At 38.3% G+C, this 13,617-nt stretch overlaps 1 protein-coding gene across 2 annotated transcripts in view; it reads left to right on the top strand.

Moving 5' to 3' along the window:
* The window catches only part of GNAI1 (G protein subunit alpha i1), an 82,001-nt gene that overhangs the window by 41,171 nt on the left and 27,213 nt on the right, over positions 1–13,617 (top strand). For both annotated transcript variants that reach the window (XM_082691926.1, XM_082691927.1), the window contains exons 2-3: positions 11,722–11,764; positions 11,875–12,016. In XM_082691926.1, coding sequence (XP_082548052.1) covers positions 11,722–11,764; positions 11,875–12,016 — 185 coding nt within the window. The remainder of the gene's footprint in view (positions 1–11,721; positions 11,765–11,874; positions 12,017–13,617) is intronic.

Raw genomic sequence — 13,617 nt, 5'->3', positions numbered from 1 at the left:
AAAAATTTCTTAAAAGATAAACGGATCATAAAGGGAAGAAAAGAATAGACTTAAAGCATACAGCCCAGACTTCTGGTTATCCCCAGTATCCATTGTCCCTCAGTATTTATTTTCTAGAATATGGCCACACAGCAAGGAGCCAAGTGAGGCCAGGAGGCTAGATTCTGCTCCTGGGGATGTGAGTGGAAATGATGGTTACATTTTTTGAGTTAACACACTTGAAAGGAAAGAGTGTTTCCTCCACTTCCCTTGCTTGTTCTCCCTCCCACTGTCTGCAAAGTTTGTGTACAGGTGGGATCACAGACAGACAACCACACTGAGTTGGAAGCCTGTAAAGTTGTGAAGATGGCAGAGTAGTAAGGTGAAAAGGCACTTGGGCTCCTAACATTGTCACGCTGACTGTGACCTCTGAACTGCTTATGTTTGGACTGCTATGTGAAGGAGAGGTGCCATTCTTTTTCTTATTTAGATCACTTCCTTTGCCTGAACCAAAATATTTTGGAAAACTTTAAACCCCAAGCACCCACCTCCCTATGGCAACCTTCAGTTTGTTCTCTGTGGTTTAAAATTTATTTCTTGGAGGGTATGTGTGTGTGTGTGTGTGTGTGTGTGTGTGTGTGTGTGTATGTGTATGTGGCTGTTTCATTTCAGTTCCAGAGATAAGTGAAGTTAAATTATTTGTCTTTCTCTGACTTATTTTGCTTAGCATTATACTCTCTAGGTATATCCATGATGTTGCAAATAACAAGATTTTATTCTTTTCTATAGCTGAATAAAATATTCCATTCCATTCCAACATACCAGCTCTTCTCCATTCATCTGTTGATGGACGCTTAGGCTGTGTCCATAGTTTGACTATTGTAAATAACGCTGCAAGAAGCATAGAGGTGCTTGTATCCTTTTGAATTAGTTTTTTTGGGGGGGGGGAGTGTAAATACCTAGTAGTGTGATTAATGGATCATAGGGTAGTTTTATTTTTAAAAATTTTGTGGGGGGACCTGCACACTCTTCCACAGTGGCTGCACTGGTTTACATTCCCATCAGTAATGCACAAAGCTTCTTTGTTCTCCACATCCTCACCAACATTTGTTGTTTCTTGTGTTTTTGATTTTATCCATTCTGACAGGTAAGAGATGATATCTCATTGTGGTGTTGATTTGCATTTCCCTGATGATGAGTGATGTTGAGCATCTTTTCATGTGTCTGTTGGCCATCTGTAGGTCTCCTTGGGAGAAATGTCTGTCCACGTCTTCTGCCCTTTTTTAATTGGATTACATGTTTTTTGGATATTGAGTTGTATAAATTCTTTGTGTATTTTGGATGCTAGCCCTCTATTGGATATGTCATTTGCAGATATCGTCTCCCATTCAGTAGGTTGCTTTTTAGTTGCGTTGATGGTTTTATTCACTGTGCAGAAACTTTTATTTTGATGTAGTCCCAGTAGGTTATTTGCTTTTATTTCCCTTGCCTCGGGAGACCTATCTAGAAAAATGTTGCTACGGTCTATGGTCAGAGAATAGTGCTTGTGCTCTCTTCAAGGGTTTTTATGTTTTCAGATCTCACACTTACGTCTTCAACCCATATCGAGTTTATTTTTGTGTTTGGTGAAAGAAGTTGTCTAGTTTCCTTCTTTGGCATTTACCTGTTTAGTTTCTCAACACCATTTGATGAAGGGAATGTCTTTTTCCCATTGTGTGGTCATTTGTCCATTGTCAAAGGTTAATTGACCATATAACTTTGGGTTTATTTCTAGGTTTTTCTATTCTATTCCATTCCACCAAAAGCATGGTGTCACACAGAAATGATTTAATCTGAGTTGGTGAAAATAGAAAAATAGAATGGTAGTATATGCATCCGATTACTTGAGGGAAGTGTTTAAAGTGGTGAGAGAATGACCTTAGTTCACATCAGGTGTGTAACACATGGTCATCTAAGTCCCTTTAATAATTCTTCAGAGCAGGCTGTGGATAGTAGGTAAAATTTGGGGTGGATACAGGAGAAATTATAATATCCATGTCTCTTTCTAAATATGATTAGAAACCATTACTTACGTATTAATAGTGAGGGTTACAGGAGTTAATGTACACCATTTTTGTTTTAATTTAGCCCAAAATCAACTCACCTCCTGCTGAACTCCTACCTACTGATTAGTAGAGAAAATTACGAAATGTTCAACATTGCTTAAGCCTTAGTCCAATCGGATTATTTAAATAGCCCATTTATTTTTTAATTGAATTATTATTAGCATACAATGTTACATTAGTTTCAGATGTACAACCTAGATTTGTCAATTCTGTACATTGCTGGGCCGTCACCACAATAAGTGTGGTCATCATACAGTGTTGTTACAGTATTGTTGACTATATTTCTTATGCTGTATTGTTCATTTCCATGACTTACTCATTTTATAACTGGAAGTTTGTATCTCTTAATGCCCTTTTCCTATTTCATCCATGCCTCCCCTTCCCCCCACCCCGCAACCACCAGTTTGTTCTCTGTATTCATGAGTCTATTTGTTTTTTTGTTTGGTTGGTTTTTATTTTTGTTTTTCTGATTTCTCATATAAGTGAAATCATATTAGCGTTTCGCTCTCTTACTTATTTCACTTAGCATAACATCCTCTAGGTCCATCTATGTTGCAAATGGCAAAATTTCTTTCTTTTTGATGGTTGAGTAAACAGCCCATTTATGTAGTTTCCAGAAGAAAATGTTTTATCATTTGCCATCCTACACTCCTTGCTGTTATCCCTAATTGGTATGGGGGGGTCAGTGTGTGAGTGGGAAGAAGGGGCAGAGTGACTTACTCCAACTCATTGTAGCAGGTCCAGAGTCTTAGATGTGCTATGCTCTGCCTCTTCTGGTCTTGAACACAGTGGCTCTTACCTAGGTGGTCCTGGCATCACAGTTGAAGTGTCTTGTGCTATTAATCATGGCTTGCAGAGAGCCCTCCTGCTTGAGCTGCCTCTACGTGTGGCCTGATAATCTGTCACCTAAGTCTCTCTAGGGTTGTGGTTATCCCGCCTGCCATATGGGCCATCTGGTAGACCCAGTGTCTGTCGTCTTAGTTCCCACACTCCCGAAAATTGGAAGTACCTTGGTCGGAAAGGCTCAGCCTCAGATACTTCCCTCCCTAAACATGATGTGGTCATTTTTAGTCTCCATGTTGGTAAGGGGCTCTAATTAGGATAAAGTAGGGGAAGATAGGGCTGGTCATGAAAGTTTTGTTAATAAAAGTAATTTGCTGTGACTAGATTGTGAGATTTATATGCATGAGTGATGATAAGGGAATGTGGGTTTGAAGCAAATGAGATTCAAAAAGATAATTTTATTCAGATTTGATCATGAGAGAGATATGACCAAGTTTTTCTAAATAAATTGCACAATTTTAAGTCAGTGTTATAGACAACATAAAAATTCGGAAGTTACAGAAATATTTGAAGTATAAAATTGCCTAAGATACAAGTATTTAATGCTATACCTCTTTAAATGTTCTTTTCACACTAGCTGGCCAGTTAGCTCAGTTGGTTAGACCGTGGCGCTAATAAATATATTTTTTGCGTGAATATATATTTACATATAGCTTAAAAAGGTATGTTTGGTTTTCCTCTATAAATTTTTTTATTTGTCAATTAATTTTAATTCATTATGCATTAAATCTATGTTTTGATACTCTTTTATCACTGATATTTTTCCCTATTCTGTACTTTGCCTTTCCACTTCATTATGGTGATTAAAAAAAAAATGTTTGTAGGTTTGGGGACTTCTTTGTTTGGTTTATATATATATACTTATATGTTTGCTTATATATTTAAACCTAAACAAATTTAAAAAAATTTATGTCAGTATAAAGTCAAGCTCTGTACCAGAAACCTAATCTGACCATGGCCTAATGAAGATGGATGCTTATTCCTTCCAGGTAACAAATCTGAGGTTAAGTAGTATTGAGGTGCTCTCCTTATATAGGCATTCAGGGACCCAAGTTTCTTCTTTCTTGTTGCCCCAGCATTGTCTTAATCCATATAGTTAGAACAAGACCACAGACATATCTAATTTCTAGCTCATACAAAGGATCAGGAGAGAGATGCCAAGGCTGCATTTTCCTTTTATACACGTCATATGCTCTGATGGGAAATGTGGTGATGTTATACCTAGCAGCAAGTAAGGATGGAAAATACGGTCTTTAGCTGTCATGTTCTCAGCCAGTACTCCTGTTACAATAGAAGAGAACCTGTTTTAATGGGCAATCACAAGCTCCCACCACACTTTCTTTTTTCTTTCCAGTCCAGAATTCTCCCTTTCCGTAGTTCATGGATATATTGCTACATTTTGTCATACTTTCTTCATGCTGTATTTCCTTCCTGCCTGCCAGAAAATGTGTTTATTGTATTCCTGCCATGTGCTAAGTATAGGAGAAAGCTTTGGGGATATTGTGGTAAAAAAAAAAAAAAAAAATCACTGGGGGTGCCTGGATGGCTCAGTTGGTTAAGCATCTGACTTTGTCTGGGGAGCCTGGGTTGGGAAGGCTCCCTGCTCAGCGGGAGTCAGCTTCTCCCTCTCCCTCTGCCCCTTCCTCTGCCGCTCCCTCCACATCTTCCCCTCTCTCTGCTGTCCCCTCACTGCTCAGGCTCACTGTCTCAAATAAATAAACTCTTAAAAGCAAAACAGGGCTTTCTTTCTTCATAGCTTATAGTTCAGTACCTGTGAGAGACATTAAATCAGCGATTCTAGGAGTGATCCATGGACCCTGGGGTCTCTGAGACCATTTTCATAATAATACTAAGATGTTGCTTGCCTTTGTAATTGTGTTGTCCTTTGCTATGATAGTGCCAAAATACTAATCAGTTAGACTACCAAGTCAGGTCAGTGGACCTAAATTGTACCAGCAGTCTTTGTAGTCTTCACTACTATGCACTTGTGATAAAAAATGCTAAAGTTGTAAAAATCAGTATTTTTATGAAATCATGACCATTAGGTAATGTCCGTGTAATACATGGTGTAACCAAACAGGAAGTGTGCCCAAAGGACTTTGCCATGTTCCAAAGCATGTTGATTATCTTGAGGAAAAACAGTGTGTGGTTGCTTTGAGTTGTGATTTGAACTAGTTGCTCTTTTCTTGGAATACCACTTAGACTTGAAAGGAATTATGGTTAGTCCTACTTTGGGATTTGGCAGAGTTAGTTTGTCACTTCAAAGAAAACAGCTAACAGTGTTAGTTGCCAATAATAAAATTAGAGATTTTGAGCAAAAAATTTTTTTTGAAATTAAAAAAATGTGTCCCTGGCACTGAGAGCCTGATCTCTTCCCAAGATCTAGACTCTTTTCTGATGAAATTACAGGTAATATTAAAAAGGTAATAAGGGTGCGTGGGTGGCTCAGTTGGTTGAGTGACTGCCTTCAGCTCAGGTCATGATCCCGGATTTCCGGGATCGAGTCCCACATGAGGCTCCCAGCTCCTTGGGGAGTCTGCTTCTCCCTCTGACCTCCTCCTCTCTCGTGCTCTCTCTCACTCATTCTCTCTCAATAAAAATAAAAATCTTAAAAAAAAAGTAATTAAATAAATACATATACTATAGGTAATATATATTCTTCTTACTATGTCATTACCATTTTGTATTGAAAATACATCAATGTTGAATTCTGCAGAGCTCAGCGAAACTAATTTCCAAATCAGACATGGGTAAAATACCTATCCAAGTACAAGGGAGATGTGTGAACTTTAAACTCTCAGAACTATGAACAGTTCATAGAAATGCATTATTAACCAGTCTTTAAGCTACCCTTTTCAAATTTTGATATAGAATCGAAGAAGACTATCCACAGTCATCTATACATGCTATGAAATTGCTCTTTCCTTTTCTAACTACACAATTATGTGAAAACAGATTTTCTTTATATACTTCAACCAAAGTAGTAAGTAATTGCACCATATTAAATGCAGAAGTATATATTAGAATAGAGAAGCCAGGTTCCTTTTAATAAACTGTTTGCAGAAATGTAAGACAATATTGCTTACCTCACATTTGAGGGGAGGAGGAAGATACAGTTAGTTTATGTTTTTTATAGGTAGTCAACAATTAACTGACTACAGTTACTCTGATCACTAATTAAGAAAAAAATGTGACCCTTCTTGGGGTTCCTGGGTGGCTCGGTTGGTTATGCAACTACCTTTGGCTCGGGTCATGATCCCAGCCAGGGTCCTCTGGTTGAGCCATTCTATGGAACCTCTTACAAGCACGAAAGCCTTAGGGATTAGTTTTATTGAGAGTTAACAATGAGAAGGTTGGCCATTTGGGGAGTCTAAATTTTGGTGTCTATAGTCATTATCCAGTTATCGTTATATCCTAGAATGCCAGATATGCCCCATAAATATGTATATATTTACTTAAATAAATTCAGAGCTTTTTGTAGGTAAGTAAAAAGGATTTTTAGGCTATGACCCCTGTTGAGGAATAAAATTAGAAACAAAATCTTCTCCCAACCTAGAAATCCTCCTTGTAAACATATTAGAGGGGAAAAAAACAAGAACAGAAACAAAACAACAACAAAAAAAACACTTGTTTTTGAATAAGCATTGAACCAGAGTGTGGTGTATATTACAGGCAGTGCACTAAGGTCTTGCAAAGACAGCAATCCTCTCCCCTTATACAGCTAAACGATACAACGTACTATATACATATTTTCAAGTTAGACCTAACTAGTCCTTAAGAGGCTTGACACCTTATGCACACAGTTCATTGGGTAGATCATTGAGGTTAGCTAATTGGCCTTGTCTGAAGGAGAAACATGTCTCTTATCTTTATGACATGAGGTAGTTTTGCATCTTAGAGCAAGGCACCCATCCAACTTAGACCCCTACCCTTCCGCAGAAGCTGGGAGATAGGGGTGCTGTCTTCTTTGATGTTCACATTTCAAAGAAGTGGCTCCCAATCTCTTAAGAAGGATGTTTTGGGTTATAAAGCTGCCCCCCCCCCCAAAAAAAGCCTATTTGTTTTCTAAAATATGTGCACACATACATTTGAAAGAGAGGGAAAGTATTTACAATTATAATTTTTCTCAAGTAAATGTTCTAAGGACAGGGAGGGTTATCTTTCCCCTTACTTTCAACAGGTTTAATTAAGCCTCATATTTTTAATTTATACTTGCTTCTGTCTTTATTGCTTCTGTCGTAAATATAAGGACCTTATATAAGGACCTTAATCTTGTTGATTGTGTGGCTGCAGTGTGATAAACAAAAGTGACTTCACATGTAATTTGGTTTTATTCCAGTTTGAATTAAATTATGCTGTAGCTTTATTCACTGTAAAAATTTGAAGTTGTTAAATTCCATATAACATTTAGGATTCCTTAAAAGTAGAGTTGGTAGCCCAGGAATTCAGAATAAGATAATGAAATTGCCATCTTAATAGCTGAATAGCCTCTGATAATGGGCAGCTGAAATCCTGAAGCCAGGAGAATTGGATGAAGAACCTTCTTGGGGGGTGGTAATTTGTTTTCTGAGGTCAGAGGTACTTTGTTTTTAAACTGTTTGCAGTTAAAAGTTTAGATTTCCTATACTGCTCCTCAACAAAATCAGGGGCAGACACTATTTGATTATTATTTTTTAAATGGCAAGTTATGTAATTCTAGTCTAGAATTAAAATCTATCTAACCAAGTTTCCTTTACTTGGATACTGTTTGTGTTTTGGTTCCTTCCCCGTACTTGTCCTTACTTGATGTGTTTCCCTTTCCCGAATCTCTTTGTTGACCCTCAACCGCCAGGAGTTGCTTCTTGGTGTTACCATGGTGATGCTCTCTGACTTTCCACCATCTGTCTGTGCATTACCATCAGAACTCTGCTTCATACTCCTGCTGAGCTTACTCTTTGCCCTCAGAGAAGTAGTTTTCTATTAGCCACTTCCTCCTTAGAGAGAGATCTGAAGGAGCAGTGGGAGGGGGTTGTGCCTGGATGGTGCAGTCAGTTGGGCATCCCACTCTTGGTTTCAGCTGAGGTCATGATCTCATGGTCATGAAATCAAGCCCTGTGTTGGGCTGCACACTGAGCAAAGAGTCTGCTGGAGATTCTCCCTCACTCTCTGCCCTCACTCTCTTTTTTTCTTTTTTTCACTATTTCTGATTTTACCCCATTTGGCTCTCAGACCTAACTGGCTTATATCATGTGAGCCTTTCTGGGCCTTTCAGTTTGTTGACCTGTTTCACTGAAAGAATGATCCTCCTGCTTATGCTTGCCCTCTCTCTGTCTCTCCCTGAAATAAATAAATTTTTAAAAAGAGAGAGGCCAAGGGGCCTTTTTGGTGATCCCACCTTTGACTTTATAGCGCATTAGCTTACTAGTCTACCATGACTATATTGTACACATTCTTGCCCTTTGGGAGTAAAATCTCCCTTCCTAGTACTCTGAAGTCTTTCTCATTTGACAGTGACCAGCTTGTTCACAGTTACTCTGTAGATGATTTAGTCACCTTGACCAGCCTGATGTTGTGACCACAGTGGCCACACACTTTGCTCTTTTCATACATGTTCTATATTCCTTGTTTCTCCTTGAGAGAAGGGTGCTTCCAACCCTTTTTAATGCCACTTCTGGATTTAAGGGGAAAACACTACTGTCTAATTGAGTATTACTAGTAAAATTCACTTTTTTCCTTTCCCCTGCCTGTCCACTAGGTCTGAGATTATTTCTTCCTCCTCCTTTTCTTTTTTTTTCAAATAATATTGCTTCCTGTCAGTGTCTCAAACATGATTATACTGAGATTTTTGAGAATGACCTTTAACTCTTTCCTGTAGGCTGTGTGGAAAGAATACCAGTATTTAGTATATTGGAACTCTGATCATGTAGCATTTCTGATTTTCCTATTAGGAGTCTCTGCATGGAAGTGAGAATTGAAAACTAATTACATGAAATTGCTAAGCTTTGAAACTCTTCAGCATTTCTGCCTCTAGGATATCTGTTCCTCAAAGAGCACCTTGTGACTAGCAAATAAATTAGGTAAAAATCCAATTAATAATACTCCCATTCTCAATCTTTAATGTTAAAGAGATTTGAGGATATTTTGCATCACAGGCCATTGACTTAAGATGGTCATTGCAAAGAAAGCTAAGTGTCCCTACTATCAATTATTTTAAGAGATGTGAAGTGTATTAGAACTTAAAGATAATGTCAGGAAATTTTCTTTTCTTATTAAAATTCTTATCTGTGTATACATAGTTAAACTAGTAGTTGGGGTTTTTTTTTTCTTTTTTTCACTATTTCTGATTTTACCCCATTTGGCTCTCAGACCTAACTGGCTTATATCATGTGAGCCTTTCTGGGCCTTTCAGTTTGTTGACCTGTTTCACTGAAAGAATGATCCTTGGGTGGCTTTTCATCAGAGCTCACTATACCAATGGAATCCCCACTTCTGTGTGTGGTTACAGGGATCTAGAAGGTCTCATCATCACAGCATGGTTGCTGCTGACTTAGTGTACATTTCCGTAGAAACCAAGAGGGCCTTCGTCAAGATAGCCCCTGCGGCAGACTACCTAGGACATGTTAGTTGGGTGGATCTCTCTTGCATGAGAGAAATGTGTGAGCCACAATGGCCACAGTGGTGCTTTTCACAGAGCCAAGTACACTGTTGTTGATTAATAAATAATGGGTTGTTTATCTTGGAATTGTTTTTATTGGCAGATGCCCTGAAACATTCAAAGGCTGTCTGTAAATGAAGAATGCCCTCATTGTTTATTCAGCTCCTGCTTTTCTACTTAATGTGCTGGTATCTTGGGAAAATTTCTTGAATATCAAGTCACAAGTAAAATTTAAGCAGCTTTACCCGCCCCAGATTTTCAAATAGGCCATTTAACAATGACTTGTTCTCATATACCTCTGATGATTTGGGATTGTGTGTGTGTGTAGCTAGAGGGGATGGGGTGAAGGGAACGAAGCCCAGAAGTTTGCTCTCTGATTGTAACAGGCACAAGTAGCTTAAATAAATTTATGTACATTTCTGGTTGATTTTGTGTCTAGCACAAGTTAGCTGCTGAGAATTCAAGAATTCAAGAAATATTGCAGAATTCAAGAAACATGTGCAGAGTGAGGGGCAGCAGGGATCCCTGGGGGAGTGGGTCAGGAAAAGGTGGTTGATGAAGGGGTAAATTCATGGTTGATGGAGGATAAGCAGGGTGGCAAGAAGCAGCAGCAGAGCAAATTAAATTTTGGCAGGGGAAACAGAATGTTTGAAGGTTTGTGGTGTGATCACAGTAGGTGTTCTTGGAACTGTAAGGTATTCGGTCCTGCTGGATATGGGGCCCAGAAAATATAAATTTTGGCTGTGTCTCTGAAACCGTGATAAATACCTCTATGATAAGTAGCCCTGGCCAAAGACAACACGTAGGCAAGTGATGGACTTGTTGTATTTTCTTTGTTTTGTGTCCTGTGCTCAGATGTTCTCTGCTTCTGGCTATTGGAAGGAGCCTGACAAGTAATTGATATAATGTGATAGGTGAAGACTAGTTACTGTTAAATGTGAAGGATAGGACGGCTCTCCCTTTACAAAGGGCCATTTGATTGGTAATATTTTTATGTTATGGTGGCATAATTCTAGGGACCCAGACTGTGAAGAGACCTTGCATATGTAGAAAGGGAAGGAGTGTTTTGAAAATGGTTTATGACTTGGGTGATAGGGAGGCTAGAAGAATGTGGGGGAGACACTTCTGTCCTACATCCCGTTGCATCCCCCATGCTAGCCAGTTATGTCGGCTGTTTGTTAGAGGTTTAATGATGCTGGTTGGACATATATTGCATGAGACACAGCTGTTGCAACATAATATTTTTCAATTATTCGTTATATGGCTTCTTGGCACCACTGCCCTCCACTTCATTCTTAGGAAGAAGCAAAGGTTAAAATTAGGATAACTGACCAAACAGAACATCTTTCAAGACAGAGCAAAATTTTGAATAAAACTAATTTATAGTACTTTAAGTTATAGAAGATTGAATTTTTTAATGGTTTAGAGAATGCACACATCAATAAAAGCTTTTTTTTTTTTTCAGTTAAGTTGAAGTATTGTGAAGTAATAAACTGATGGGACCCTTTTTGAGTTTTTCTATATGTTATATGTTAAAGATTGTTTTGATATAGGGACTCCTGGGTGGCTTAGTCAGTTGGGCCTCTGGCTCTTGGTTTTGGCTCAGGTCATGATCTCATGGGTTGTGGGATTGAGCCCCGTATTAGGCTCTTCACTCAGTGGGGATTGTTCTTTTTTTTTTTTTTTAAGATTTTATTTATTTATTTGACAGAGAGAGATCACAAGCAGGCAGAGAGGCAGGCAGAGAGAGGAGGAAGCAGGCTCCCCGCTGAGCAGAGAGCCTGATGCGGGGCTCGATCCCAGACCCTGAGATCACGACCTGAGCCGAAGGCAGTGGCTTAACCACTGAGCCACCCAGGAGCCCCTCAGTGGGGATTGTTCTTGAGGATTTTGTCCTTCTGCCCCTCCCTGCACACACACACAGACACACACACACACACTCTCTCTCTCTCTCTCCCTCTCTCTCTCCCTTTCCTTTTCTCTCTCAAACGAATAAATAAATCCTTTAAAAAAAAAGTTTGTTTTGATATACAATAAAATTTAGCTGTAAGACAGAGAAGATGTGTGTGTGCGTATACACACTCATTAATGTGCTGTGTTGAGGGGGTTGGATATGTGCAAGTGATGAAGTTAGAAATCCTTTATTTTACTTTTTTTTAGGTGCCGGTGAATCTGGGAAAAGTACAATTGTGAAGCAAATGAAGTAAGTAGATTGAAAACATTAAATTTGTTTTTTATGTTTAACTGTACCCTTCCATCAAAGGAAGTAAGTGTTGTTTTGCCTTTTTTTTTTTTTCCCTTTTGTCCCATTAGAATTATCCACGAAGCTGGTTATTCGGAGGAGGAATGTAAACAGTACAAAGCAGTGGTCTACAGCAACACCATCCAGTCGATCATTGCCATCATCAGGGCCATGGGGAGGTTGAAGATCGACTTTGGTGACTCAGCTCGGGCGGTGAGTTGTTAAATTCATTATAACAGGCCTGATGAGTGGCCAGAATAACTTACATGATAATACCAAACTATGTAACACAGATTTATTTACTGTGTCAAGACCATTTTATAAAAGGAGTCAAAAGGTTTGTAGTGAGTGAAGTGAGTCAGAAGCTTTAGAAGTGATAACCCAAGAATCTATAGCATTGTGTAATCTCTTTATACCTAGAATTGTTTCTTATCCATCAGATGATTTGGACAACTCAATAACCAGTATTTTCTATGTAACGTGTGATACTGGGTACTCCTGTATCTCCATAGTGATTCTTGGTAGTTACTGCTGAGTTTAATGCTGACTCTTCAGAATTTGTTTTCATAATCTGAAATGCTGAAACGATCTAATTATTTGTATTTATGCCCAGCTTAAAAAGCAGTCTAATCTCCTATAATGAAAATGGTATAAAATCTTGCCTGTCTTTTGAATAGGAAAATATTGGCTGTTAGAAAACGTGGATCAGGATTTTGGAGCTAAAGGGATGGGAACCTTAGGAGAAAAGCTAGTTCCACCCCTTTATTTGATCAGTAAAAACACTGGAACCCGACATGACAGAAAGATTGCCATATGGTTAGTGGGAACGGGGCACCAGGCTGGCACTTCCTCATTTGGTCCAGTAACTCATTTTACATTTGATTGCAGCTTCCCTGGTCTAGTCCTTCTGACACTTTTTTCTTCATTTCACCCCTCCCATTTGTTTGCTTAATCTATTATTTAAAGTTTTATTACTTGTGTGTGGTTTTTTTTTCTTCGCTGATTTATTTTTAATAACTAATAAAACTTAACCCTTCCACAAACCATACCTGAAATTCTAGCTTAAATTTTGATTTTTGGGGGGTACAGAGTAGGTGTCTTATTGCTATTACTATTTTTTTTTTATAGTCCCTTGTATTTTATGTGTTCAGTATGTATGTGTATGTGTGCATGTGTGTGCGTGCTTGCTGTCTCCCTGCTAATACTAGGAGGAGTTTCTGTATTGAGACTGTAACTTTTCCTTTTTGTCTTCATAGTGTCTGGTAGAAAAAAAAAAATTTTTTTTTAACTTTGAGACTCAATTTGTTCTTAATAGGAAAAAAATAAAAGCATTATGAGAAAAGATATATTGGGGAAATTTAAAATAACCCTTTTTTAAATATAAGTTACTCTTAACATTTCTTTGTCAGTTATTGATCCATATTAATTTACTAAGCTTTATCTTTTTTTTTTTTTAAAGATTTTATTTATTTATTTGACAGAGAGAGATCACAAGTAGACAGAGAGGCAGGCAGAGAGAGAGAGAGGGAAGCAGGCTCCCCACTGAGCAGAGAGCCCGATGCGGGGCTCGATCCCAGGACCCTGAGATCATGACCTGAGCCGAAGGCAGAGGCTTAACCCACTGAGCCACCCAGGCGCCCTAAGCTTTATCTTTTAAACAAAAATTTAAAAACTTAGTATACTGAATTAAAATGTTCAGGCAGATTTCAAGATTATTTTGAATAAGAATTTATTACCTTATAATCTTCTTTTCTGCAAGAGGATTTGATCATATTCAGACATTTCTGCCTAATCTACTGTTCATAGAATTGTTT

Source organism: Mustela nivalis, assembly GCF_964662115.1.
Source record: "Mustela nivalis genome assembly, chromosome: 12".
Classification (NCBI taxonomy): domain Eukaryota; kingdom Metazoa; phylum Chordata; class Mammalia; order Carnivora; family Mustelidae; genus Mustela; species Mustela nivalis.
This window is presented reverse-complemented; position numbering and strand designations above follow the sequence as displayed.